Raw genomic sequence first — 27,589 nt, forward strand, 5'->3', positions numbered from 1 at the left:
TCAAAACACAGATCATACTTTGCAGCGATCATCCGGAGCGAAACATTGTATTTTAGGCCACTCAATTGCAGTGGCAGCTAGGGGTATACAACTCCTCACCCGATTCAAGAGCCGAATGGCTCGCAGGGCTATACCAAATAAATGAAACTGAAACTGTGTTGAACTTCTTTTGCACTGTACGTAGCCAACCGCGCTCATCGGAGATGCGGCAGGGAAGGGGAAAGAACAGACAAACTAAACACAACCAAGTCAGCTCTAAAGAATCGAGTTCGTCAATCTAAATGATGATTTAAAAGTGCAGCATCGCTCCAGTGGCTTCCCAACATCGGAGGGGAGGAGCGTTCCAGACGGCCGCAGAAGCGCGTCTTAAAGCGCCGCGCGATGCGGCCACCGCCCCATTTGCTTGAGCCCGCCACCGTCGGGTCCTGAGCCTGTGACGGACACTCCACATTCACGTGCCGAGGGCCAGTCGACTCACGACAGAGCAACGCTCGCGCAGAGCAGAAGCTCACGGGGCAAAGCGCGCAACCCTCACGGCAGCCCCCCCCCACCCCCTGTGCCCGTAGCGACACCCAACCCCCCACTCGCTCCTCTCGCCTCCTCCTCCTCCTCTCCCCCCGTGCCCCTCGCCCATCTCAGGAGGGGGGGGAGGGAGGAAAGCCGACGCTCATTTCCAGCCACCGGAGCCCGGGGGTTGTCACTCGCCCGAGTTTGCCCTCCTCTCTGTGCGAGCTGGACGCCAGCCGACCGCCAGCAGCATGCGGAACGTGGTGGTGCTTCTCGTGGTGATCGGTGAGTGGTGCCGCCGCCGCGTGCGAGTGGCTCAGAGTCGGCGGCGAAGAGACCCCTCACCCCCCCCCCCCCCGTGTGTGGGCTTTGCGGGGCTGTTCGGGGCCAGGGCCGTTAGCGGGTAGCGCCGATTAAAGGGCCGGGCACTGCACACCAAGTGGGTGGGTGTTGTTGCGCTCGGCCGCATTTGTCTCCCCAGTGGCGAGGTTTAAACAGATAATCGTAGCCGGTGTTCATTTGAGGCTGAGTCGACCTAGGGGGAGGCCCAGGACCGGTTCAGATAATCGTCACCGGTGTTGGCCGTGAGCGGGAATCGAACCCGTGTCGCCGGGCGCACTAACCGCTGCACCACCGCTCCCCACGCGCGCGTTGACAGCGGCTTCTCAGGGTTCAGGGCTCCCCACTTCGCTGCCCGACGTCGTTCCCCGTGAGCTTGACGATGGGGGCTGTCGCTGCTGGAATGGGTTTAGCCTGACCCCTTGTGCTGCGCATCTTACAGCGTGCTTCAATAACATGTTAACACTTCTGAGAAATTGCAAGAAATGAGCCTCCTCCGGGCTCTGGAGACGACCTGGAGAAGATTCCAGGCATGCGTTGACAACGATGGCGAACACGAGCAGACTCTTTGACTGTTTGAAGCTATTGACATCACATTTGTTATAACGTTACAGTGTAGGTTTATTATCAGTTGTTTTAACATTAAAAATGATAGTCCCAAATCAGTGTTAACATGTTTTTGAAGCACCCCGTTTGTCCGCCCCGAGGCACGCGTCTGTTGAGAGACGCGGTTTCTGAGTGGCGCTGTCAGCCGCTTTCGAGCTCCCCACGCGAACCTTGTAAACAAAAACGGGCGAGTTAGCACATTTGTGAGATGTTGTTTAGCGGACATACTTGGCCCCTGCCACGTGAACGTGGAATGTCGACCCAAGTGGTCCAGGACCCGCCGACAGAGATGAGTGCCAGGAAACGCGTCCGGCGGCAGGACATCTCCCGCTTGTAGAAGTTGCGTAACATTTTTATTTTTATTTTTAAAAACCCCCACGCAACGCGAAACCCCGCCACCACATTTGACGATGAGACTTTGTGAGACCGCTGCGTGGCAGAGGTGTGGACTCGAGTCATGTGACTTGGACTCGAGTCAGACTCGAGTCATGAATTTGATGACTTGCGACTCGACTTGGACTTGCATAACAATGACTTTGTCCCACCTCTGAGATGTGGACTCGAGTCATGTGACTTGGACTCGAGTCAGACTCGAGTCATGAATTTGATGACTTGCGACTCGACTTGGACTTGCATAACAATGACTTTGTCCCACCTCTGCTGCGTGGTGTATTCTTCACAGCATGCGGCACGCGGGCCTCCGATTTCCCATTCACGTGTTCAAGGTGCAATGGTCTTTACTCCACGAGCATTTGTACTGTGTCCCGTTCACGTGCATTGTTTCTCAACGTTAAATGAGCAGAATTGTCACAATTTTGAAATAGGCGTCGGAGTGACGTTCATCACTCCCTTTGACTACTACTTGCCTGAGGGTTCTGGTGGAAATTCCACATTGCCATGGCTGGAGGGGGGGGGGCAGTCTGTCCACAGAGCCAAGTGAAGGTGTTACTGTACGTCTAGTCAATGACAGTTTAATAATATACTTCTAAATATAATCTCCTTGTAAGAATAGACCATTTACATATTTCGTTTTACCAATTCGCGCCTGTTGATGTTCACTCTAAATGTTAATGTTACGTTATTTTTACGCACGATATTTTAAGATAAACCATCTCGCGCCGTTCTTTGTTCCATTCACCGGGGGTTGGAAGACAGTCGGAAGAGCCCTGTAGCTGATCGAGAGAGAGATCCCTGCAGCTGAGAGACAGATAACCCTGTAGCTGACACAGAGAGAGAGAGAGCGCGCCCTATCGCTGCTGTCGATCAGACGAGATGCGCCTCGTAAACACTGCGGAGCGGGCTTGTTGCGCAGTGCTAGCGGATGGCGCAACTGCGCTTCAACGCAGCAGCACAAGAGAGCCACATCGTTCCCCAGTACACGGCGACAACGACGACGCCTACGGGTCAGAGAGCCAAGTCAAAAGCTGCGCGCTGGCGCCTTATCCACGCACGTAGTCTCGTGACCCGCATCTCCCTGGGGGTCAGGGTTGGTGGATCAGCGGCGCGCGCTTTGTGGAACTCCCGACCCGTAGAGGGTGCATCGTGGAGTTGCCATACGCCCCCCCCACCGCCCCCAGAAGAAGGCTGCAAGTGGACTGATAATGAATGATTAGTCGCCACCTGTTTACATCTGTGCGGGGGATATTGTGTTGCTCCCTCACGCGACTGGAGTGATCCGCTATTCTCCCAGTGACAAGAACACTCGTTGTTTATTGGTTGCAAACATCCCAACACACAACTCAATGTGGGATCCGACTGAACACGAGTCTCATAGCTGAGTGTGAGTCGCCTGAATAAATAAAGTAAGATTATGATCGTAAGCAAGCACCGTTAAGATGTTCATCGTTCATTTCGTTCGACGTTTCGCGCCACGCACTGTGAGCTTCTTGTACGTACGTGGACATCCAGTTCCTGTGTGCAATTTCGATATGAATAGAAAGAGATTATAAAGAAATAGCTCAGCACAACGTTCAGTGTTCATTCACACGTGCCATGTCCAGTTCCTGAAAAAGCTGCCCCAGCACGTGGAGCGAACCGTCGGACAAAATCGTGCCCATGCGGCACGACCCGAAAACACATCGGAGAGCCGCGGTGTTTTCACTTCTTGTTGTTGTTTCTATTTACTTGCTAAAAAGTCCGAGGCTTGACCGCACCCTTATCTCACCAGAACCCCAAGCAGAGCGACAACCCCGAGGAGGTTTTGTTTACGAACCTCATGGGCGCGCCCCCCACTCGCCCCCCACTCGCCCCCCACTCGCCCCCCACTCGCCCCCCACTCGCCCCCCACTCGCCCCCCACTCGCCCCCCACTCGCCCCCCACTCGCCCCCCCCCCCCAGGCCGCTCACGCAGCGTCGTCCTCAAGGTGCCGGACGTTCCTCTCGTCACGGCCGCGCGCGCGATCGTCGTGAGCCGAGTGGAACCGGTGGGGAGGGGCAGACCCAGGCTGGGTTCACATTCGCATTGCCCGCTCGGCGTTGTTCATGGGCCCAGGAGTTGAAGAATGCAGTGGGGGGGGGCGTGAACCACTGGGCCAGACTACACAACGTACACGCAGGCGACGAAGACAAAGATCCCCCGTGTAGCATTTGAAGGCCGACAAAGCACAACAGCAGGCATTTTGTCTCCCCAAGTGCAAATGTTTACACATTCCACCAGCTACTTATTTAAGTCTGAATCGACCTAGGGGAGGCTCAGTAACTGTTCATATAATCATCACTAATTATTCGCCTTGAGCGGGAATCGAACTCGGGTCGCGGGGTTCACAGCGCATCGAGCTAACCGCTACTACACTACCCCCTCCCCCCCCACACACACGTGGACACACACACACACGTGGACGCACACACACACACACGTGGACGCACACACACACACGTGGACGCACACACACACGTGGACGCACACACACACGTGGACGCACACACACACACGTGGACGCACACACACACGTGGACGCACACACACACACGTGGACGCACACACACACGCACGTGGACGCACACACACACACACACGTGGACGCACACACACACGCACACACACGCGGGTGTGATTATTCCAGGCCCGTGGGAATGGGAACGTGCCACCGCAGCGTGATGGTGGATGATTGTGCCCACAGTGAATTATCGCAGTGGTCTAGACGCGGCTGCTGTGATGGCGAGGGTGGGCGGCTAAGGGGTGGGGTCTAACCAAGACTCGGAGACTCTGGAGATAATTAATTTGTTAAGCCAGCAGCAACCCTCACTCAAGTTTTCACTCCGTCTTTGAAATTCGAAATTTGTTTCAATTATAAAGATGTGTACTTTTAATTGATTAAAATATTTAACAGAAATTGGCTGCTGTGAATTTCCACATCGTAAGCGACTTTGTCGAGCTATAATTAAATTGTGGCCAGGTCGCTTCTGAAAAAGAAAACTAAAAACACAAACAATTTTTTTATTTTACCAGGTAAGGCCCACTGAGCTCTGTAACTCTTTTTCAGAAGCGACCTGGCACATCACAAATGACAACTCAACAAAATAGCTCATCATGTGGAAAATTGTAGCAGCCAAACACTCTCAAGGCATGTTTCTAAATGTGGAGGGAAAACCCGGATAATCCGGAGAAAAATCCACGGAACCACGGGGAGAGAGACACGCAAACTCCAAATATACAGCAGCAGGCGTCAGGGTCGGGATCGAACCCACGACCTCCTGTATACCAGGAGAGGTAGTTAACATCTCATAGCCACCGCGATGCTTATGAGAGAGAAAGACACTGCAAACTCCAAATAAACAGCAGCAGGCGTCAGGGTTGGGATCGAACCCACGACCTCCTGCACACCAGGCGAGGTAGTTCAACAGAGCTATATAGCTAATCGAATTCCTGCAGTATAAAGAAATATTCTGATTCTGATTCATACATCAAGGACTGCGGAGCTTGATGAGGAATCTTGACCCGGCTCACCGTCTGAGGTTCCTACTCCTTGCGCCTCTGAGTCGTCCTCTCTCTTTCAACGCGAGCGAATACCGCGCGTTACACGCTGACATTATTATTATATTCAGCGCTGTTTTGTTTCTCCCGCAAGGAGATATTCACGTACGGCGGTTGGATCATTGATCTCAGTATCCCTACCATCATGTTAGCGAGATGTTAACGATGTCGCTTGGTATGCAGGAGGTCGTGGGTTCGATCCCGACCCTGACGCCTGCTGTATATTTTGCGTGTCAACGATGTCGCCTGGTATGGAGGACGTCGTGGGTTCGATCCCGATCCCGACCCTGACGCCTGCTGTATATTTTGCGTGTCTCTCTTTCCCCGCAGTCGCTTTGATTTTTCTCTGGGTCGTCCGGTTTTTACCTCCACATTTAGAAACGTGCATTTAGAGTATTTGGCTGCTGTACATTTCCACGTGATACGCCACTTCGTTGAGCTATCATCCGTGTCCAGGTCACTTCTGAAAAAAGAGCTACATAGCTCAGTGGGCCTTACCTGGTAAAATAAGAAATAGTTTCGTTTTGTTAACATCCACAAATTATCTAGCTATATGAGGTTTATTGGAAGTCAGGAATATTGATATTCAAAACGTGCTACAAATTATATTCCAGCCTTGCCATCGCCGTGAATGGAATTACATTCGCATTCCAAATTCTCAGAGTGCATTGGGCCATTTCGCGTCAGAAATTGGACCCCATGAAGGCGATGTCATGAAAACGACCCTTTGACATCACCGGCGGGTGTTTGAAACCGACTTGTGGCCACGCGCGGAGGGCCATCCTCGGCCTCGCCACGTCGCGTCGCGTGGCATCACGGACATTTCACTCGGCACAGATTGGCGCACGCTTCGCTTGAGTGAAGGGCCGAATTGTCACGCCGTTTTACCTTTGATCGTTCTGTTGCGGTCACCGGTGAGCGTTCCGAGAGGGTCGAGCTAACAATTACAGCACCCCGGCTGATTCACAGGTGCCCGCTGATTCACAGGTGACGGCTGATTCACATGTGACGGCTGCCCCGCTAGGCACGACTCAAACGAGGATTGCCAAAAAAGCAGGGCCCCCTCTCCTGCCTTCTCCCCCCTTTACATTGGCCCAGCTGTGGGTCCAGCGGTGACGGCTGGTGGCGGCTTTCGATGCGTGGTGACGGCTTCATCTTTAAAGGTCAACAACAGGCGCCCAAACGAGGCTGGCACGTGGCCAGGGTGGATGGCTGAAGTGCCCCGATAAAGCCACCGAGAGCTCCGTGCGGCCCAGCGTGTCCGCACACAGAGAGAGTGACCAGTCGCTTGCGTAGACACAGAGCTATGTTGTTTGTTTGTTTGGCTGGCTGGGTGCCACCGTGGTGGCTAGGATATGTTAACTACCTCGCCTGGTATGCAGGAGTTCGTGGGTTCGATCCCGGCCCTGACGCCTGCTGTATAATTGGAGTTTGCGTGTCTCTCTTTCCGTGGTCGTGTGGATTTTTCTCCGGGTCCTCCGGTTTTCCCCTCCACGTTTAGAATCGACGTCACGCGTTTGGAGCATTTGACCGCTCTACATGTCCACGTGATAAGCCACTTTGTCGAGCTATCAGTTGTGGCACAGGTCGCTTGTGAAGAAGAGAGGACCCGGAGACAAATCCACGCAACCACGGGGGGGGGGAGGGGGAGACACGCAAACTCCAAATATACAGCAGCAGGCGTCAGGGTCAGGATCGAACCCACGACCTCCTGTAGACCAGGAGAGGTAGTTAACATCTCATAGCCACCGCGATGATTATGAGAGAGACGCGCAAATTCCAGATATACAGCAGCAGGCGTCAGGGTCGGGATGGAACCCCCACGACCTCGTTGTATAAAAGCGAGGTAATTAACATATCCCCACAATAGCTTCAAACAGTCAAAGAGTCTCTCCCACTCATTCGCCATCGTCGTTGTCAACGCGTTGCCTGGAATCTTCTCGAGGTGGTCTCCAGAGCCCGGAGGAGGAACATTTCTCGCGGTGTTGTTGTTGCAATTTCTCGGAAGTGTGAACATTTTTATTGAAGCACCCCTGTACACGAAGATGTCATCGGCTAATTAATTCGTGTGTTTTATACTTCTGGGAGGAGACCGGAGCAATCGTGCGAGGGGGGAAACGGTCTACGCCAACGTTGGAATCCAGCGAGAGCCACCACCACTACCACCACCACTACCACCACCACTACCACTACTACCACCTACTACCACTACCACCACTACTACCACCACCACTACCACTACTACCACCACTACCACCACCACTACCACCACTACCACCACCACCACTACCACCACCACTACCAGCACCACTACCACAACTACCACTACCACCACCTCTACCACCACCACTACCACCACCACCACCACTACCACCAATACCACTACTACCACCACCACTATCACCACCACCACTACCACCACCACTACCACCACTACTACCACCACCACCACTACCACCACCACTACCACCATAACTACCACCACTACCACCACTACCACCACCACTACCACCACAACTACCACCACTACCACCACTACCACCACTACCACCACCACTACCACTACCACCACTACTACCACTACCACCACCACTACCACCACTACCACCACCACTACCACCACCACCACTACCATCACCGCCACCACCACTACCACCACTACCACCACTACCACCACCACTACCACTACCACCACCACTACCACCACCACTACCACCACTACCACTACCACCACTACCACTACCACCACCACTACCACCACTACCACCACCACTACCACCACTACCACTACTACCACCACCACCACTACCACCTCTACCACCACCACTACCACCACCACTACCACCTCTACCACTACCACCACTACCACTACCACCACTACCACCACCACTACTACCACTACCACCACCACTACCACCACTACCACTACCACCACTACCACTACCACCACTACCACTACCACCACTACCACCACCACCACTACCACCACTACCACTACCACCACTACCACCACTACCACTACCACCACTACCACCACCACTACCACCACTACCACCACCACTACCACCACTACCACCACCACTACCACTACCACCACTACCACCACTACCACCACCACTACCACCACCACCACTACCACCACTACCACCACCACCCGCTTATTCATTCGCCTTCTCAGCAGCAGCAGCAGCAGCGACGAGGAGGCCGAGGAGGCGCTGGGAAGCCACATTCCTGCCCTGGGCGCCTCTTTGTCAAACCTGTGGCCGCTGCAGTTGTCAAGGAGGCAAAGCCCCCCGTGGTGGGGGGGTGGGGGGGGATAAAAGGGGGGCAGGGGGGGATGGAGGGGGGGGCTACCTCCGATTTGGTTGCTGCGGCAACGCGGCCGACGCGACTGGGAGGGCACCACGCGCTCCGGTTGACGGAGGGCAGCAGTGAGCATCGGTGGGCTATGGTGGGCTATGATGGGCTATGATGGGCTATGATGGGCTCCGGTGGGCTATGATGGCTATGATGGGCTATGGTGGGCTCCGGTGGGCTCCGGTGGGCTATGATGGGCTATGGTGGGCTATGATGGGCTATGATGGGCTATGGTGGGCTATGATGGGCTATGGTGGGCTATGGTGGGCTATGATGGGCTATGGTGGGCTATGATGGGCTATTATGGGCTATAATGGGCTACGGTGGGCTATGGTGGGCTATGGTGGGCTATGATGGGCTATGATGGGCTATGGTGGGCTATGATGGGCTATGATGGGCTATGGTGAGCTATGATGGGCTATGGTGGGCTATGGTGGGCTATGATGGGCTATGGTGGGCTATGATGGGCTATGATGGGCTATGATGGGCTACGGTGGGTTACGGTGGGCTATGGTGGGCTATGATGGGCTATGATGGGCCATGGTGGGCTATGATGGGCTATGATGGGCTATGGTGGGCTATGATGGGCTATGATGGGCTATGATGGGCTATGATGGGCTATGGTGGGCTATGGTGGGTTATGATGGGCTATGATGGGCTATGGTGGGCTATGATGGGCTATGATGGGCTATGGTGGGCTATGATGGGCTATGATGGGCTATGGTGGGCTATGGTGAGCTATGATGGGCTATGGTGGCTACGGTGTGCCGATGAGTCTTGCTTGGGGTGGAACCCGTCCACCAGTGGTCTATGGCTGCTGCTGCTGCTGGTGTTGTCAGTGCGTGCCACATTTTGCTCAAATGAATTGTGGTGGTGACCCAAGACAAGACGGGCCACAGTGCACCTATAATAGTTTTTTTACCCTTTTTTTCTGGCAACAAAACTGAAACCTCCTTACAAGGAATCATGTTTGCATTAACCACAATACTTGCAGTCAGAATGCAAACAAAAACACACTCTGATAATGTATAACATTGTCCTTTGTTGCCAGAAAAAAGGGTAAAAAAAACTATTATTATATTTTGCTACTGGCAAAGGAGGCCTCATGATGTAAACACAGTGCACCTCTTCACGAAATGCATGATGGGGGTGGTGGTGGTTGTTAGTGTGGTGCACATGGCAAGAGAGTAATTGTTGGTGGTGTGCTCCTTACGTCTCTGTGCGCCCCCTTAAAAACCAGCGACAGCGCACAAAGAGCGCCGGTTTAACACGCAGAAGGGGACTTTCGCGACCACCATCATCCACAATACAGCTGCTCTGGGTTAGGTCGCGTACGTCCAATGCTGTGGATTTGCTCTCCAGCATACAGCCGGTGTGCGGCACTCGTAACGAATGGGTACGTTCTGTTGACGTGACTAAACCCTTCACTGACCGGCTGGGTCGGGTGGTGGCGGGTTTAACGACACAGTCACATAGCTACAGTCACGTGGCGTGCCAGGCTGGTAAAAGGTGTTTGCGGGTCTGCGGCTGAGTGTTTAGTGTTGTCGTTGTTGTCTTTCCCTCGAACCTCCGGTTAGCACGGGTTGGCTACGTACGGTGCGAAAGAAGTTCAACATAGGGTATATAAATCACGATGATAATTCTGCACCTCCGGTTAGCGCGGGTTGGCTACGTACGGTGCGAGAGAAGTTCAACACACGTGCGCACACACGCACACATCAGCAGAGGGTGGTGCAGCAATATCCACCCGTGCACCGCGCGTCATCCCCGATTGACCGGCACAGGTGACGGTCAAAAGCCACCACGACCCGCAGGTCGTGGGGGGGCCCGCCTGCTGCTGTTGTACATTTGGGGTTTGCGTGTCTCTCTCTCTCCCCGTGGCCGCGTGGATTTTTCTCCGGGTCCTCCGGTTTTCCCCTCCACATTTACAATCAACACCACTACGCGTTTAGAGTGTTTGGCCGATATAAATGTCCACGTGATGATAAGCCACTTCGCTGAGCTATCATTTGCGATCACCAGGTCGCTTCTGAGAAAAAGCCACGTAACTCAGTGGGCCCGTACCTTGTGAGATAAAACATCGTTTAATCTTGATTTGACATCGTTTAGTTTATAGGTTAGTTTAGCACGGTGCCTGGGGGAAGGAAGCCTTGACCGCAAGATCAACAATCTTGATTTGAAGCTTTCGTGACTGCAGGAATCCATACTCTTTGGTTCTTTCGGTAAAGTCACGTAGGTAGAAATAAAATAAAACAAATTACGGCGTTTCGATCGCAACACAAGCGTACGTCATCAGGCAAAAAATAGTGATGACGGACGCTTTTGTTGCGTCTGAAACGTCGTGATTTCTTTCATTTTATTTCTACCCACGTGACTTTACCGAAAGAACCAAGGAGTAATGACGCGATCGCTTTATCTTGTAGATATGAGCCTGGGTCGTGTGTCCTAGCCTGTCCAACAAGTGTCGGAAGTTTAACACGTCGGCTTTCGTGACCAATATCATCCATAATACACTTTTATGGGGGGTTAGATCGCGTTATTAGGTTAGATCGCGATCGAACGCCCCCAAAAAAACTGTATTATGGACGAGTCTGAAGCTAATAAGTGCAGAGAATGTAAAGTTTATATTTCCCACGAGAAAGAAGCCTCTCTCGCTCTGTCTTGCGCGGCAATGGATATCACCTTGCCAATGTAATTGGACCTCCACAGCCTGGCCATCAAAATCTCTCCTGTTGCAGAGGGCAGCGGTGTTAACGAGGGGCTCCTGCTGCGCGGTTGTTATCTTGCTGTGGTCTGGGACTGTTGTGTTTGATGCCGTGCCCAATCTCGATAAATCGGACTTGTTTGAATAATAATTTATTTGCATTGTCTCACTTCCTTGCCCATTATTCTCTCTCTTGTGTTCCGTTTGTTTGTTTCTTTGTTGTACTGTCTGCTCCACCACACTACACCCTAATCTCCACCACCCCGCAACCTCCAGCACACCCCACCACAACCTCCACCACAACCTCCACCACACCACACCACAACCTCCACCACACCACAACCTCCACCACACCACAACCTCCACCACACCACAACCTCCACCACACCACACCACAACCTCCACAACCTCCACCACACCCCAACCTCCACCACACCACAACCTCCACCACACCACAACCTCCACCACACCACACCCCGACCTCCACCACACCACAACCTCCACCACACCCCAACCTCCACCACACCACAACCTCCACCACACCACACCCCAACCTCCACCACACCCCAACCTCCAGCACACCCCACCACAACCTCCACCACAACCTCCACCACACCACACCACAACCTCCACCACACCCCAACCTCCACCACACCCCAACCTCCACCACACCACAACCTCCACAACCTCCACCACAACACACCCCAACCTCCAACTATTCGCATGCCTATCAATTAGTGTCAATTTGTTATTCCGAGTGAAAAGTCGCTCACCAGAAGACGTCTTGTGTGTTACATTGACTTTATTACATGTGTTACATTGACTTTATTACATGTGTTACATTGACTTTATTACATGTATTACATTGACTTTATTACATGTATTACATTTACTTTATTACATGTATTACATTGACTTTATTACATGTGTTACATTGACTTTATTACATGTATTACATTGACTTTATTACATGTGAAGTATTGGAAAATGACGGCAGGAAACTCCTTGACGGGAACACACTTCTTTTATTAAATCTTGACTTGTAACAATACAACGCGTGGCCTCTCTTCTTCACAATGCGCTTCTCTTGACTCTGGATTCTGTGCTGCTGGCTCTCTGTGCCTCGTGTAGACTCCGCGCCTCGGCTACACTCCTCTCTCGCCTCGTGTAGACTCTGCGCCTCTGCTACACTCTCCACTCGCCTCGTGTAGACTTTGCATCTCTCTCTCTGGCTACACCGTACGCATACTCGGCTCGTGTAGACCTTCCTCTCTCTCTGGCTACACCGTATGCATACTCGGCTCGTGTAGACCGTTCTCTCTCGCTGGCTACACACTATACATTACTCAGCTCGTGTAGACCGTTCTCTCTCGCTGGCTACACACTATACATTACTCAGCTCGTGTAGACCGTTCTCTCTCGCTGGCTACACACTATACATTACTCAGCTCGTGTAGACCATTCTCTCTCGCTGGCTACACACTATACATTACTCAGCTCGTGTAGACCGTTCTCTCTCGCTGGCTACACACTATACATTACTCAGCTCGTGTAGACCGTTCTCTCTCGCTGGCTACACACTTATACCTTACTCTCCTCTACTCTCCATTACTCTCCATTACTCTCCTCTCCGGGCTCTATCTCTGCACCTTCGTCTTCATTCTTAGATGGTTCCACTTCTGCCCCTGCTCCTCTGTGCATCACCTTATATACCCCTTCTTCCCGGGAGACGGAGCGGATGCGGACCTCAACGTCGGCACCGCTCCTCAGTTACCCAATCCCCACGCGCTATCCCTACGATCCGGTTCCGCTCAGCGCGTGTTTCCACTCCCCGACCAATCACACCGCGCTGCTACCCGATCACTCCCTCTGGGCGCGTCACCGGCACACAGCCAATCAGCAGCACTACCCCCACCCGCGCACTGACGCCTGCTCCTCCCCGTCAGCGCGCGTCACCACACACACACCCGTACATACGCGCTGGCACACGACATATACACCCAGCGCGTATCACCACTACACATGTATTACATTGACATTATTACATGTGTTACATTGACTTTATTACATGTGTTACATTGACTTTCCATCATGCCCCGCGGTGTGAAGTGCAGTCACCAGCCCTTAATCCCTCTCCCGCCTCTCGGTTGATGTGCTAACGAAGAAGGGCCATTCCCAGAAACGTCGCAGTGTTTCTGACGAGTGTGTTGAGTTGTTGTTGTTTATTGTGCTTGTACCACCGCCACCGTCAACAGCGGCACCAACTAACCATTGCGCCACAGTGCCAGCATCACGTTACAGACACCTCGTAAATTCATAGACACGTGCCATTGTAATGTCACCAAATCGATGTTTTGCCCCCCACCACTCCTCCTTCCGCATCTCTCTTTCTCCCGAACCTCCCACAGTGTTGGTGTCGTGGTGCTCCGCCGCTCCAGACTACAATTACGACGACGACGACGAGACGACGCAGGAGCCTGACGTGTGCGGCAGCTGCCACGTGAACGCCACGTGCATGACCAAGGACGAGGCCCTCAAGTGCGTCTGCAACAAGGGCCTCTCCGGGAACGGGAAGAGCGCCTGCCGAGGTGACGCGAAAGCCCGGCGGTCGTGCTTGTGATTCCACTTCGTCTTCCTGGCTGATCGTGATGGAGCTGTCTGACTGATTGTGGGGGAGCTGTCTGACTGATTGTGGGGAGCTGACTGATCGTGGGGGAGCTGTCTGACTGATTGTGGGGAGCTGTCTGACTGATCGTGATGGAGCTGTCTGACTGATTGTGGGGAGCTGACTGATTGTGGGGAGCTGTCTGACTGATTGTGGGGAGCTGACTGATTGTGGGGTGCTGTCTGACTGATTGTGGGGGAGCTGTCTGACTGATTGTGGGGGAGCTGTCTGACTGATTGTGGGGAGCTGACTGATTGTGGGGTGCTGTCTGACTGATTGTGGGGGAGCTGTCTGACTGATCGTGATGGAGCTGTCTGACTGATTGTGGGGGAACTGTCTGACTGATTGTGGGGAGCTGTCTGACTGATCGTGATGGAGCTGTCTGGCTGATTGGGGGGGAGGTGTCTGACTGATTGTGATGGAGCTGTAGACTGATCGTGGGGGAGCTGTCTGACTAATCGTGGGGGAGCTGTCTGACTGATCGTGGGGGAGCTGTCTGACTGATTGTGGGGAGCTGTCTGACTGATTGTGGAGAGCTGTCTGACTGTGGGGAGCTGTCTGACTGATCGTGGGGAGCTGTCTGACTGACTGCGTGGCAAGGCACTGCCCTCTGTCTATTCCACAAGGCCTGTACCACGTGTTATACGGACGCGCGGTCGGTACCCATCCAAGCACTATCCGGGCTCAACCCTCGCTTAGCTGTTGAGATTTGACGAGACAGGGTGCATCCCACGTGATTCAGGCAGAGGCTTCCAATGGGTAACACATTCTCAACGGTGATCCTCCCGTGTCACTGGTTTTGCCACGCCGAGTCCTTCCTGTTGGCTTCTGACACATATTTTTTGGTATTTCACCAGGTAATGCCCCCACTGAGCTATGTATAGCTCTTTTTCACAAGCGACCTGGTTATCACAAATGATAGTTCAACGAAGTGGCCTATCGTCATGCGGAAATTTACAGCGGCCAAATGCTCCGAACGCGTGATGTCGATTCTAAATGTGGAGGGAAAAACTGGAAGGCTCGGGGTGAAATCCTCGCGACCACGGGGAGAACACGCACCCTCCAAATACACAGCAGGAGAAGTCAGGGTCGGGATCGAACTCACGATCTCCTGCGTACCAGTCGAGGGAGTTAACGTCTCGCCACCGCGGCGGCCCCATCCGATGCGGGACACAATCTGGGCGCTTTGGTCATTTGGGCACCCCCCTCCCACTCCACCCCCCGACCCATCCTTGACCCTGTCCGTGCGTGAACCCCCCCCACGCCCCGCCACGACCCCACACAGACAACGACGAGTGCCGGCTTGACGTGGAGATGCTGTGCGGCACGGGCACCAGCTGCTTCAACACCTTCGGCAGCTTCTACTGCCGCTGCGCCGCGGGCTACCTCCCGTCCAGCGGCAAGCGCGACTTCGAGCCCAACGATGGAACGACGTGCGCAGGCGAGGCTCGTGCCCTACCACCGTCGTCATCCACGCGGTTCGAGCCAGGCGGCCACCCTGGCTAATCTCTTCCTCTCTTAGTTTCAGTTCCCTTCCCCGAGCCATTGGTGGAAAATTCGCAATCCACGTTCCACGCCGCCACCGCACGGCCAAGCGGTCGCGCGTTCAGCTCGCGTTGCAGTGTTGCAGCGGTTCGACACCAGCGGCCACCCTGGTTATTCTATTTTTTTCCTTCCTTTGGTTTTAGTTCCCTTCCCTGAGCCGTTGGTGGAACAATCCACTTTTGCGGAGAGTCAATTTCTCTTACGGGTCTCTCACTGTCGTCAGGATCGGGAGTGAACCCACGACCTCCTGTATACCAGGCGAGGTAGTTCACATCTCCTAGCCACCGTGGCCCATCCACCCCGCCCGCGCTACGGCGCTGATCCGATGCTGTGCGATGCTGCTGTGCGCCCCGCAGATGTGGACGAGTGCGCTGGGGGAACCACGGCATGCGGTGCCGGAGCCTCATGCGAGAACCGGCCAGGGGCCTTTGCGTGCCGCTGCCTGGACGGATACGTGGCCACCAACGGCACAGAGCCCTTCCAGCCCGGGCGGGACGGAACGTTCTGCGTCCGCGTGGCTACGTTGCAGCCTCCAACCACAAGGCCTCCATCGACAAGGCCTCAAACTACAAGGCCTCCAACGACAAGGCCTCCATCAACAATGACTCCATCAACAATGACTCCATCAACAATGCCTCCATCAACGAGGCCTCCAACCACGAGGCCTCCATCAACAATGCCTCCATCAACAATGCCTCCAACAACAATGCCTCCAACAACAATGCCTCCATCAACAATGCCTCCATCAACAATGCCTCCATCAACAATGCCTCCATCAACAATGCCTCCATCAACAAGGCCTCCAACCACGAGGCCTCCAACAACCAGACCATCAATCTTCCCGCCACGACCCGCCACACAAGCGACCACCAAGCCTTCCTTGAGTCCGACAGACAAGGGGGCGGCGATGGTGGATGCGTCACTCACAGGTGCCCTTAGGCCGTCGTAAATTCGTCCCCGAACCCAAACGTTATTTGCTGCATTTGGTACAATAACTCAAATGGCATCACACGCGGCAGAGTCCGATGTGAAATACAGTAGCGGCGGAGACGGCATCGCCTTCCTTTGCGACGATAGACCTGCGCCGTCAGAACGGTGCGAATGCCAAATGTCTTAAATTATTATTGTTATGACAAAGTTGCCATAAGGTGCTCATCAAAGACGGCCGGGCGTGATGCTGGCCCCCTTGCGTGTCGCCGTGCCGGTCTTCATAGGTGCTGCTCGGTAACAGCACTTGCCCCAACAGCCTGTTAAACACTATATGGGGGATCTTTGCCTGTGTGTGTGTGCTTCTATACCGCCCCTCCGCTGCGTAGACCTGGACTGCAACGCGCCCCCCGAGCTGAACGGGACGCGCGTGAAGCAAGTGGGCAAGGGACCTGGTGCCACCGCTCACTACAGATGCATCGATGAACCGGAGGCGCAGGTCGGACAGTGGAGCCTCGTGTGCAGCACAAATGGGACCTGGCAAGGACAGCCGTTCTTGTGCTCAGGTACACCCAGGGAATAATTCACGTCATGTGCACAGGTACACCCAGGGAATTCACGTCATGTGCACAGGTACACCCAGGAAATAATTCACGTCATGTGCACAGGTACACCCAGGGAATTCACGTCATGTGCACAGGTACACCCAGGGAATTCACGTCATGTGCTCAGGTACACCCAGGGAATTCACGTCATGTGCACAGGTACACCCAGGGAATAATTCACGTCATGTGCACAGGTACACCCAGGGAATTCACGTCATGTGCACAGGTACACCCAGGGAATTCACGTCATGTGCACAGGTACACCCAGGGAATTCACGTTATGTGCACAAGTACACCCAGGGAATTCACGTCTTGTGCTCAGGTACACTCAGGGAATTCACGTCATGTGCACAGGTACACTCAGGGAATTCACGTCATGTGCACAGGTACACCCAGGGAATTCACGTCATGTGCACAGGTACACCCAGGGAATTCACGTTATGTGCACAAGTACACCCAGGGAATTCACGTCTTGTGCTCAGGTACACCCAGGGAATTCACGTCATGTGCACAGGTACACTCAGGGAATTCACGTCATGTGCACAGGTACACCCAGGGAATTCACGTCTCACTCATTACCTCGCTACTGATCTCGCCATGGAGCATGAACCATCACGTGAACCCCGGTCATCCTCGCAGCAGCAGTGGCTTTTGGGTAACCATCGAACAAAGGCGGTGGTCACCGCATCATCGCGCTGCGCTTTCAGATGCGCTTCTGCGGCCGTCTGGAACGCTCTTCCTTCTGATATTAGGAAGCCACTGGAGCTGTGCTCTTTTAAATCATCATCGAGATTGAAAACTAATTTGTTGCGAACTGCTTTTGTGTTTAGTTTGTTGTCCTCCCCCCGCACCTCCGATTAGCACCATTGGCTACGTACGCTGCGAAAGAATCTTTCGTGACTGCAGGAATCCATACTCTTTGGATGTCTAAAATTCCCTCACACCGGCGGTGAGCAAAGTTTCGACCCTTCCTTTTGACCAGTCACGTGACCGACGCGATGGCGTCGTGGCCTCGTCCCCCAGCGGTGGATTGACAGCAGAGGGCTGTGAATCAACATTTTTTGTTGGAACCATCGCAGATGCAGCCATCGGGAGTGGGTGGTGGGCGGGGGAATGGAAGCCGGCTTGGCCTCACGTGTCGGGGCGGGGGGGGACGCTCTTCCCACAGGTGCGCGGAAATCACCGAGCGGCGCTAAAGTGGCCGGCGTCTTGGCGCTCGTCGTCGCCGCTGCTGCGTCGGCCGTAGCCGGGCTCGTGTTCCTCAAGAAAAGGTGAGGGATCGCCTCCACCGCACGCGCCCGAGGGAGTCTGTGCTGAAGCTAAACTAACTCGACTGCACACTCTGGGAATTTGGAATGCGAATTGAAATCCCGTCACGGCGATGGAAAGACTGGAATATAATTTGTGGAAATTTTTAATATAAACGTTCCTGACTTCCAATAAACCTGATCATTTGTGGATTTTAACTAAACTAAAACTTTTTTTATTTTACCAAGGAAGGTGGCTTATCATCATCGCTGCGTGGAAATGTACAGCAGCCAAATACTCTAAACGCCGCGTGACGTTGATTCTAAACTTTGAGGGAAAAACCGGAGAAAATTCCACGCGACCACGGGGAGAACATGCAAACTCCGAATATACAGCAGCAGGCGTCACGGTCGGGATCGAACCCACAACCTCGTGTATACCAGGCGAGGTAGTTAACGTCTCACCGCCTGTGGCGCCCTGTATCGTGGGGGCGGTAACGGTGGCCGAGAGGGCCGAGAGGGCCTGGTGGGAGCGCGTCCGCCACCTGTTGCAGGAGCTCGCGGTTCGAATCCTGCAGGCCGCTATGGGTTAATAGCGCGGCCGTGTCCGGCATAAACCCTGACTGCGCACCGCCGCGCCGTGCGTTAAAAGGCCCCCTGATGGCATTCTAAACGAGTAGGCCCCAAACGCGCTCCGCTGTCGCGGTTCAGGTTTTTGTCAAAATTTGGAAAATGACGCCAAAAGTTCCCTGGATTCGATGACGCGGAGCAGCGACGTCGCCCCCCTACTGGGAGACTACCGCACACCGCGTGTCTGTGAAACGCAGCGCCCTCGTGACAGCCTTGCGCTACACGAATGGCAAGAAACACCAACTTCAATGAATTTCTATTAGTTAGGAGGCTGTGCGCGCACGTGCGTATTAGCGTGATGCCGTGCGTGTGTGTGTGTGCGCGTGTGCATAATGGGGAGCGGTGGTGCAGTAGTCAGTGCACTGTGCCTCCAACTCGGAGACTCAAGTTCGAGTCCCGATCACAGTCAAGATCGGTGACGATTATCTTAACTGGTCCTGGGCCTCCCCGAGGTCGACTCAGTCTGAAATGAGTACCTGGTGCGGTGCCCAAACATCAACAATGGGGAGACAAAGGCTCGCTAACAGCACTTGCCCCTACAGTCTGTTGAGGCTATACGGGGGATCTTTTCCTCTGGTTGCCAGAGTTTCGCTGGCAGTGCAGATTCATTTGTGACGGGCAGTGGAGTGGTGATTAGTGCCCTGCACTATGAATCCGACCCCAGAGTCATGGCTAACATCAGTACGACGATCGGTACTAGGAAGACAAAGGTGTCCAGGTGTGATCTCGGCCAAGTCTTTCACACCCGTATCCATGGGTGCTCGCTAACAGCACTTGCCCCTACGGCGTAGGAGGCAATGAAGGGATATCCGTGACGTTCTATTTGCGTGCGTTGCACCGGTGCCGACGTGCCTATGTGTTAACTTGCGTACAATGTGTTGTGCTCAACAGTTATGCGCACAAGTGTGCACGCGTGCATGCTGCATGTGACATCCCGTGGCATGCGTAAGACAAACACCGAAACACTTCATGGGAACACAAAAGCGTCGTGGTTCTTCTCGCAGAGGGCTTTCGCGGCACCTCAGTCCGGCTCTTTGAGCACCAGCACGCCCAGCGAATCCGCACCGCATGATGCGGGCGCCTTAAAGTCGGCTTGGGTGGACGGAGGCAACGACGTCCATCACGGACAGCCCACGCCGAGTGCTCTCACAGCACAAAGCTTGCACAGCAGCAGCAGCAGCAGCTCGGACGCTAACGCGGGTTAATGAACCCAGCCTGTCTCTACGTAGCGACTAACCCGGCTTTAACTCGGACCATCGTAGAGGGTCCAACTAACCTCGACTAACTGGGCGAGCGACGACTGAGCTCAACGAGAAACTTCGTTTTGACAAAAGCCGACGGACGAATGACCTTGGGGGCTGCCGCGATAACGCGACGCTGGGATGTATCGTACGCACGCGCGTGCGTTGAACTTCTTTCGCGCCGTACGTAGCCGACCGAGCTAATCGGAGGCGCCGTGCCGTCCGTTCGGCAATGAATCCTCGTGCCCCGGTCGGCGCAGCGCGAACTTTTTTTCGCCGGTCAAATTTTCCCGACTCGTCGTCGATTATTTTGGGCTCGGCCTTTGCCGTCAGTTACCGTTCACCGCTCGACGCGCGAGACAAATCAACGTCCCGGCGACGTCGTTGTCCCGACGCTGGAGTTTGACGCAGGTTTCGAACCGTCGCTCGATTCGCGCTCTCCATTTAGTCGTGAGAAATTTCTTCTTCGACTTCACCGGTGAGCCGAAATCGTCAACCGATCGGTGGCGTTGTGAAACGCTCGTACACCTGACGCGCATCATCATGCTGGTTTTAGTTTCGCCCAGGCGAGAACTCGGGAGACGGGGGGCGGATCTCAAGACGGGGAGGAGGGGGGTCGATCGTTTGGTTGTGTTGAGCGGCGGATGCCCTCGATGACACGTGTCTTGGGCTGGGCCGTTGCGTGGCCAAACCCAAAATATAAATCAGGAATCGTCATTAAATACTTAACCTTTTAACCGTAATAAAAATAAAGTACGCCAATTAAACATCTAATAAGTATCCATTGAATGAGCGCTTTGTTTTCTGGATAAATTTACGGCGCTGTGGTTGCACGACGTTTTCTGACGCCACGCGCGTCACGAAGCTGCAATTATTAAAAAACTCACGGCGGGGTTATTTGGGGGTAGACTCCAGTCGGAGAACTCTCAACCGTAAATCAGGGGACAAAAAACAAGACGCTAAGTGGTATTCCCTGGCGGAGTTAAGGGAAACAGACGTAGCGACGACTCTCACGTCCAGAAATGTCTCGGCCGCCGCCGCCCAATCTCGACAAAAACCGACATCGTGGCAACCCCCAACGCTCAGCCTGACCACAACAACCCAGCCGCACTTCCGACACTGACCCAATACCATCGCCAAACTAAACCCACCGAGCTAAACTCATCGAATAACCCGGACTAAACCCACCCCCCGCCAACTAACACCGGCCACGAGCGATCCTGCTCACCGCTCCACACCTATTGTGTGTGCGTGCGTGCCCGTGTGTGCGTGCCCGTGCGTGCGTGCGTGCCCGTGCCCGCGTGCCCGTGCGAGCCAGGAGATGTCCTGAAGGCAACAGGTACGACGTAGAGTCGTCGCGAAAGCTCGCTTTCCCCAGCGGCACCGCTGCCGCCGTCGCCGCCGCCTCGTCGAGCCGGGTCTGGAAAGCGCCGTCGTTGCATGGGTAGGGCAGCACCCCCAACCCCCCCAGCCCAGACCCCAGACCCCGTGGCTCCCTCCGCTCTGACCCCTGACCTGGGCCATCGCTAAGTGGCGCGGGCACCACCTGAGCGCGCGTCGGGGTGCCATGTGCAGTGTGCCCGCGGAAACCGACATCGTCACACCGAGCGGGGACACTCAACGATGCTTGGCAGTGTGAATTTGGTCCTCGTGTGTGTAATTAATGTCCAGCGTTATGGGACGCTATTCGCGTGAATGAAACTACACATTGTTTATAAAAAAAAAGTATTATTATGCTGCTGTTGCTGCGTTGGCAGTGGTACACGAATGACAAAAACAACGGGGCACAAATCGTCAACACCGCCGTGGCCTCGAAGGGAAAGACAAACAATAGGGGGCATGCCAGGAAGCGAGCCTTCCTCGTGGCACGTAAAGCAGCCCTCGCGGTACAGAACGGTCATTTCTTTCCTTTTAAGGCCTCGCAGCCATTTATTGACGGGTGTGTTGAGGTTTTTTTTTGCGTATATAGAAGTTCGTTTAGGGTCATTATAGAGAGACACAATAGCCAGCGTTCATATCGCGACGGTTTATCGGTTTATCGACTTCTCGAGAAGTATTTGAATCTGGCCGGATGTAAGATTACGATGTGGACAATAACAATTAGGAGTCAACACGGCCCAACTTCCCTCTGCGACCAATACATTGAGCGGCACTTTGTGGGCAGGAAAACGTGGCTTGTCCCACGAATCAACCTGCCCCTGCCATGGGAATGTGGAGTGTCCACGTTTGGCTCCGGGCTCAGCAATGGAGATGAGCTCGTATGAGCAGAAAGTCTCCCCCACGTCTCTATCTTGGGATGTGAGACGCGACAAAGCCACCGAACAAAGACGCTCACCTACAAAGCGGCGCTTTCAGATGCGCTTCTGCGGCCGTCTGGAACGCTCTTCCGTCTGATATTAAGACGCCACTGGAGCTACTCACTTTTAAATCATCATCTAGATTGACAAACTCATTTCATTAGAACTGCTTTACGTAATTAGTTTGTTGTCCTTTCCCCGCACCTCCGATTAGCGCGGTTGGCTACGTACGGTGCGAAGTAAGTTCAAAGTGCATGCGTACACAATGGCCAGCGAGCTTGCACGTGCCGTACCATTGTGTCTGTAATGTCCACTTCACAGCAGCCGGCTTACTTTGGTGATCACACCGCCGTCGTCATCTTCAGCCATGACCTCTCCACTGCTGGATGAAGGCCTTCTCAAGCTGCCGCTAATCCGATGAAATCGCTCCGTCTCCACTGCGGAGGTCTCCGTGCTGCTTTCGTTTCACGCCGGTGGCGTGTTTCGTTCGCAGCAGACCTGACGCGGTGTTGTTGCAAAGAGTTCACCGTGCGTGCGTGCGCGCGCGATGGGCGCACTCGTGACGGACTCGACTCACAGGAGTCCAATAATTCTACGGTGTTGGCGTGGGAAACAAATCCGGGGCTCGGCACGCTAAAAATACCACATCGCTTTGCCATCTCACTCGTGCACCCCTGGGGAGTCTGCACGTTGCAGCTTTGCGTGGTGCCAGTGTTCACGCCGGCATTTGTAACAATTAAAAAAAACGTTACGGACAACTGGATTCACAAACAACAACAACAATAACAAAAAACAATTGTTCCGATTGTAGCTAAGGTCACGTGGGTTGACGTGGCAACAAAAAAAACCCACCGACGATGCATCTAAGTGGAGCTCTGGGCAGGTCCAAGACGCTGCGATGAGACGTGCAGCCTCATGCTCCGTAAAGGGGCAGTGCTAACAACAACAAAACACGAAGGCACCTCGAATAAGCCATCGCAGAATTATTCTAATAAAGTGCAATCTAAATTTACAGAGCGCCTTCACTCAAGGCGCTTGACACGGTTCACAAAAACGGTGACACGGAGCGGAGTGGTGCCGTTGTCAGGGGACGACTTACGGCGGAACGGGGAACGAGTGGCAGCAGCGATAGGGGGGTGCTTAGGGGGTCACGAAAGGGCTCCGGGGGAGGGATGGGGAGGGGTGGAGGGGCGAGGGGAGGGAAGAGAATGGACGATAGAGAAGAGGTGAGGCTTCAAGAGAGGAACGGAGGGAGGTTAAGGAGGGGGACTGGTGGGGCGAGTGCTGTTTGTGAGTAGCACCAACTGAAGGGGGTGGGTGGCCAGCACTACGCCCAGCCACCTTCTGTCTCCCTAGTGGCGATGTTTGACACACGAGGTACTCGTTTGATGCTGAGGGCACCACGGTTGCGAGGTGTTAACCACCTGGCCTCGTATGCAGGAAGTCGTGGGTTCGATCCCGACCTAGACACCGGCATATTTGGAGTTTGCATGTTCTCCCCCGTGGTCAGCGTCGATTTTTCTCCGGCTCCTCCGGTTTCTTCCCTCCGCGTTGAGAATCAACATCACGCGTTTAGAATATTCGGCCGCCATGAATTCCCGCACGATGATGATAGGCCAACCTCGTTGAGCCATCATTTTGTGACAGCCAGGCCGCTATCGGAGCTCCGCAGCCCAGCGGAGCCCTTACCTGGCGAGGGGGGTAACACCTCGCCAGGTAACACCTCGCCAGGTAACACCTCGCCACCGTGACGGGCGGGATGGACCGCTGTGCGCTGCCACCGCTGTGACGCCGCTGTTCTGTGGTGCCGCGCGATCTCGCAGGAAACTCAAGAAGCAAGTGCAGTCCACGGAGCTGTGACGGCTCGAGACCTCTGCGTTCCCAAGGATCGCGTTGGTGATCTCTTCCCGACAGCTGCATCTCCCACCCTCCCCCGCCACCCCCCCCCCTTCCCCAAAAAAAATTCCTTTTCAGATTTCCCTTCTGCCGCATCAAACAAAAAAAGAGACGCATACAAAAGTGAGCCCCCGCTAACTACGGCACACTGGACAGGGATTCATCGTCCGGCAGCGACGCTTTGCAAAGATGTTTATATTATTAAAACGTTTACGGGTGGAGTACAGCGCACGTGGTGGTGGTGGTGGTGGTGGTGGGGTAAAGTGTGGGTACCGACTCCCACCTCTTCCGCGCCGTCCGCCGTGCGGCCTGGCGTGCGTGGAAGAGCCACACAAAATGACCGCTCCAGATTAGCCGGGTAATGTGGAGGGCCTTTTCGCCAGCAGCGAATCGTCACAGTTCCTTGTGGTTTCATCCCATAGATAAAACAAAAATAATTAACTGATATTGGCCAAACTATCGCAATGCTCAACAATACTGCTGCACGTAGCAAGCTTTCGCGACTAATATTATCCATAATAGAGGTTTTTTGGGGGGTTAGATCACGTAAATATAAAATATACAACTCTGGCTGTCGCCTGATGATGCTGGTTGTTGTTGAAATTACCGGCGAAACGTCACGGCACTCGAAACGTAAACGTCGTCGTGGGTTTACTCTCCAACACACCGCTGTGCTGGAGTAGTCACCATTTGCCACGTTGTGTTTACGTGGCAAACCTTGTCAATTGGCTGTGTTCGGGTGGTAGTGGCGTTGATCCTTACGCGTTATAAACTCCACGCAAAAAAGACAAACCTCTATGACGGAGATCGGAGAGGCATGTGACCGAGAAACCCGCACGCAGCGGGGGATGCATTCGATCCGCGGAGGCGACTCATCAATTATTTTTGCGCACGGTGACACAACAAATCTAACCGTGCCACGGCGAGAACGTTCCATCGCACGCAACATGCTCGTTGCACGTTGCATGGTAGAAGTCGTACGTCTTGTTTGTTACGGCAGCGAACGAAAATGTGCAAACGGGACAGGCGGAGAGGCAACGCGAAACGAGACGTGGGATCGGGACGCCAGATCGTTTCACAAATCGTCAAAGAACGTCTCCGGGCGAGCGGGGATGAGTGATTGTAACACGGCTGTCTGTCTGCCTTACCCAGCCAGTGAAAGTGATGCGCGCGTGTCTGATGTCGTGTGGCTTGCCGCTCTGTGCCACGACCCCGGTGGCCTGCGCCCGCTATTTCTGTCCCTGCACGTCAATGGGGCACGGGCTCTCCAAGCCATTCTCACCACTCTCCCCCTTAACGTGAGCTCAGCCCCGTGTGTGCGTGTATGTATAGGTGACTGTGCAGGTACGATGTTGCAACCAACCCCGTATTCTTGTGCAGAGGTCCATCCGGCATACAGCTGTTTCAATACGGGCACAACCCCTTATCAGTGCGCCACCTTATCACAGACCGATTCACGCCGTATCGGTCACCCCGTGACCCTTAGAAATCTCAAGGTTCATCCTACAAAATCCCATCACAAGGGAGAAATACAAATAGACCAAAAAAAAATAAAAAAAAAATTGCACGAAATTGAAACGTCTGTACGCCGTATGGACGTACAAACTGAATTTCCCTGCACAAAAACACGGCGTAAATCAAATGGCTTGGCAGCGATGCCAACATCGCCACCATCATCGTCATCATCATCTTCATCCATTATCAATCCACTGCTGGATGAAGGCCTCCCCAAGCTGTTGCCAACTCCCTCGGTCTCGCCGTTGAACAACCATCGACGCGCCTGGCCACGAACTTCGTTTCACCGCTCCATCATCTCCACCCCCCCCCCCCCTGAGCTGTCACTCCGTAATGAGTCTCCACCCCAGACCGTCGTCCTCAGTAGCCACGCCGTGCTTCTTCACCCCATGGGCCACTGCTGGCACGGACAGCCCCAACACACCACGTGGCTGAGTAGTAACAATAGTACAGGGTGCTTCAAAAAAATGTTAACACTTATATGGGACTCTCGTTTTTAATGGATGATACACTGTCACACGATGACAAATGTGATGTTAATAGCTTCAAAAAGTCAGAGTCTCCACTCGTTCGCCAGCATTGACAACGCGTTGCCTGGAATCTTCTCCAGGTGGTCTCCAGAGCCCGGAGGAGGCATATTTCTCATGTTTTTTTTTCGATTTAAAGCTTTCGTGACTGCAGGGATTCATCTTCTTGGTTCTTTCGGTAACGTAGAAGGGAAATAATACATTTCAGACGCTGTCTCCCCGACAGACCTGGTCTTCACCTGAGGACGGCTGCTTGCATTGTGGCCGAAACGTCGTGAGAATTATTTTATAATGTTTTATTATTTAATTATTTCCCTTCTACGTGACTTTACCGAAAGAACCAAGAAGTTGTTGTTGCAAATTCTCAGAAGTGTTAACATTTTATTGAAGCGCCCTGTAATATGCGCAGCACAAGGGGTCAGGCTAAACCCATTCCAGCAGCGACAGCCCCCATCGTCAAGCTCACGGGGAACGTCGTCGGGCAGCGAAGTGGGGAGCCCTGAACCCTGAGAAGCCGCTGTCAACGCGCGCGTGCGTGGGGAGCGGTGGTGCAGCGGTTAGCGCGCCCGGCGACACGGGTTCGATTCCCGCTCACGGCCAACACCGGTGACGATTATCTTGAACCGGTCCCTGGTCCTCTCCCTAGGTCGACTCAGCCTCAAATTTCTCGCGGTGTTGTTGTTGCAATTTCTCGGAAGAGTGAACATTTTTTTGGAAGCGCCCTGTAATGATGAGGATATTTACAGGTCGCCAAATGTTGCAGGCAACTCGGCAACTCGGAGACGCGGAGCCAAATCTCGGGGCTGCTCGGAAGCCCTGGCCCAGGCAGGCGGGCAGAGAGAGGCCTTGAGGTGTTTCCTGAACGTCGTCGTCGGAGTGCGTTTGATGTTGTTGCGGATGTTGAAGGGGATGAGAAGGGGATGAGAGAGTGGAGAGAGCTCCACGCCGATGGGGCGACAGCAGAGAACCGACGGGAGGCTGTAACAGTGTAGCGAATAGTGTAGTGTA

At 53.9% G+C, this 27,589-nt stretch overlaps 1 protein-coding gene across 3 annotated transcripts; it reads left to right on the forward strand.

Moving 5' to 3' along the window:
* The first annotated feature begins 660 nt into the window (after window positions 1-660).
* Window positions 661-27,358, forward strand: LOC144947695 (uncharacterized). 3 transcript variants are annotated; one of them, XM_078876993.1, is made up of 8 exons: window positions 661-792; window positions 13,895-14,074; window positions 15,437-15,592; window positions 16,053-16,625; window positions 17,013-17,189; window positions 18,397-18,499; window positions 21,665-21,790; window positions 24,467-27,358. In XM_078876993.1, the coding sequence occupies exons 1-8, from the start codon at window positions 759-761 to the stop codon at window positions 24,501-24,503; spliced, it is 1,386 nt and encodes a 461-aa protein (XP_078733119.1). In that variant the 5' UTR covers window positions 661-758; the 3' UTR covers window positions 24,504-27,358. The 3 variants fall into 3 exon arrangements, with proteins under 3 accessions (XP_078733119.1, XP_078733121.1, XP_078733120.1); XM_078876995.1 differs by lacking the exon at window positions 21,665-21,790; XM_078876994.1 differs by lacking the exons at window positions 21,665-21,790; window positions 24,467-27,358 and adding an exon at window positions 19,997-20,920.
* Window positions 27,359-27,589: the final 231 nt, after the last annotated feature.

This window comes from Lampetra fluviatilis, chromosome 46, assembly GCF_964198595.1.
Source record: "Lampetra fluviatilis chromosome 46, kcLamFluv1.1, whole genome shotgun sequence".
Lineage (NCBI taxonomy): Eukaryota > Metazoa > Chordata > Hyperoartia > Petromyzontiformes > Petromyzontidae > Lampetra > Lampetra fluviatilis.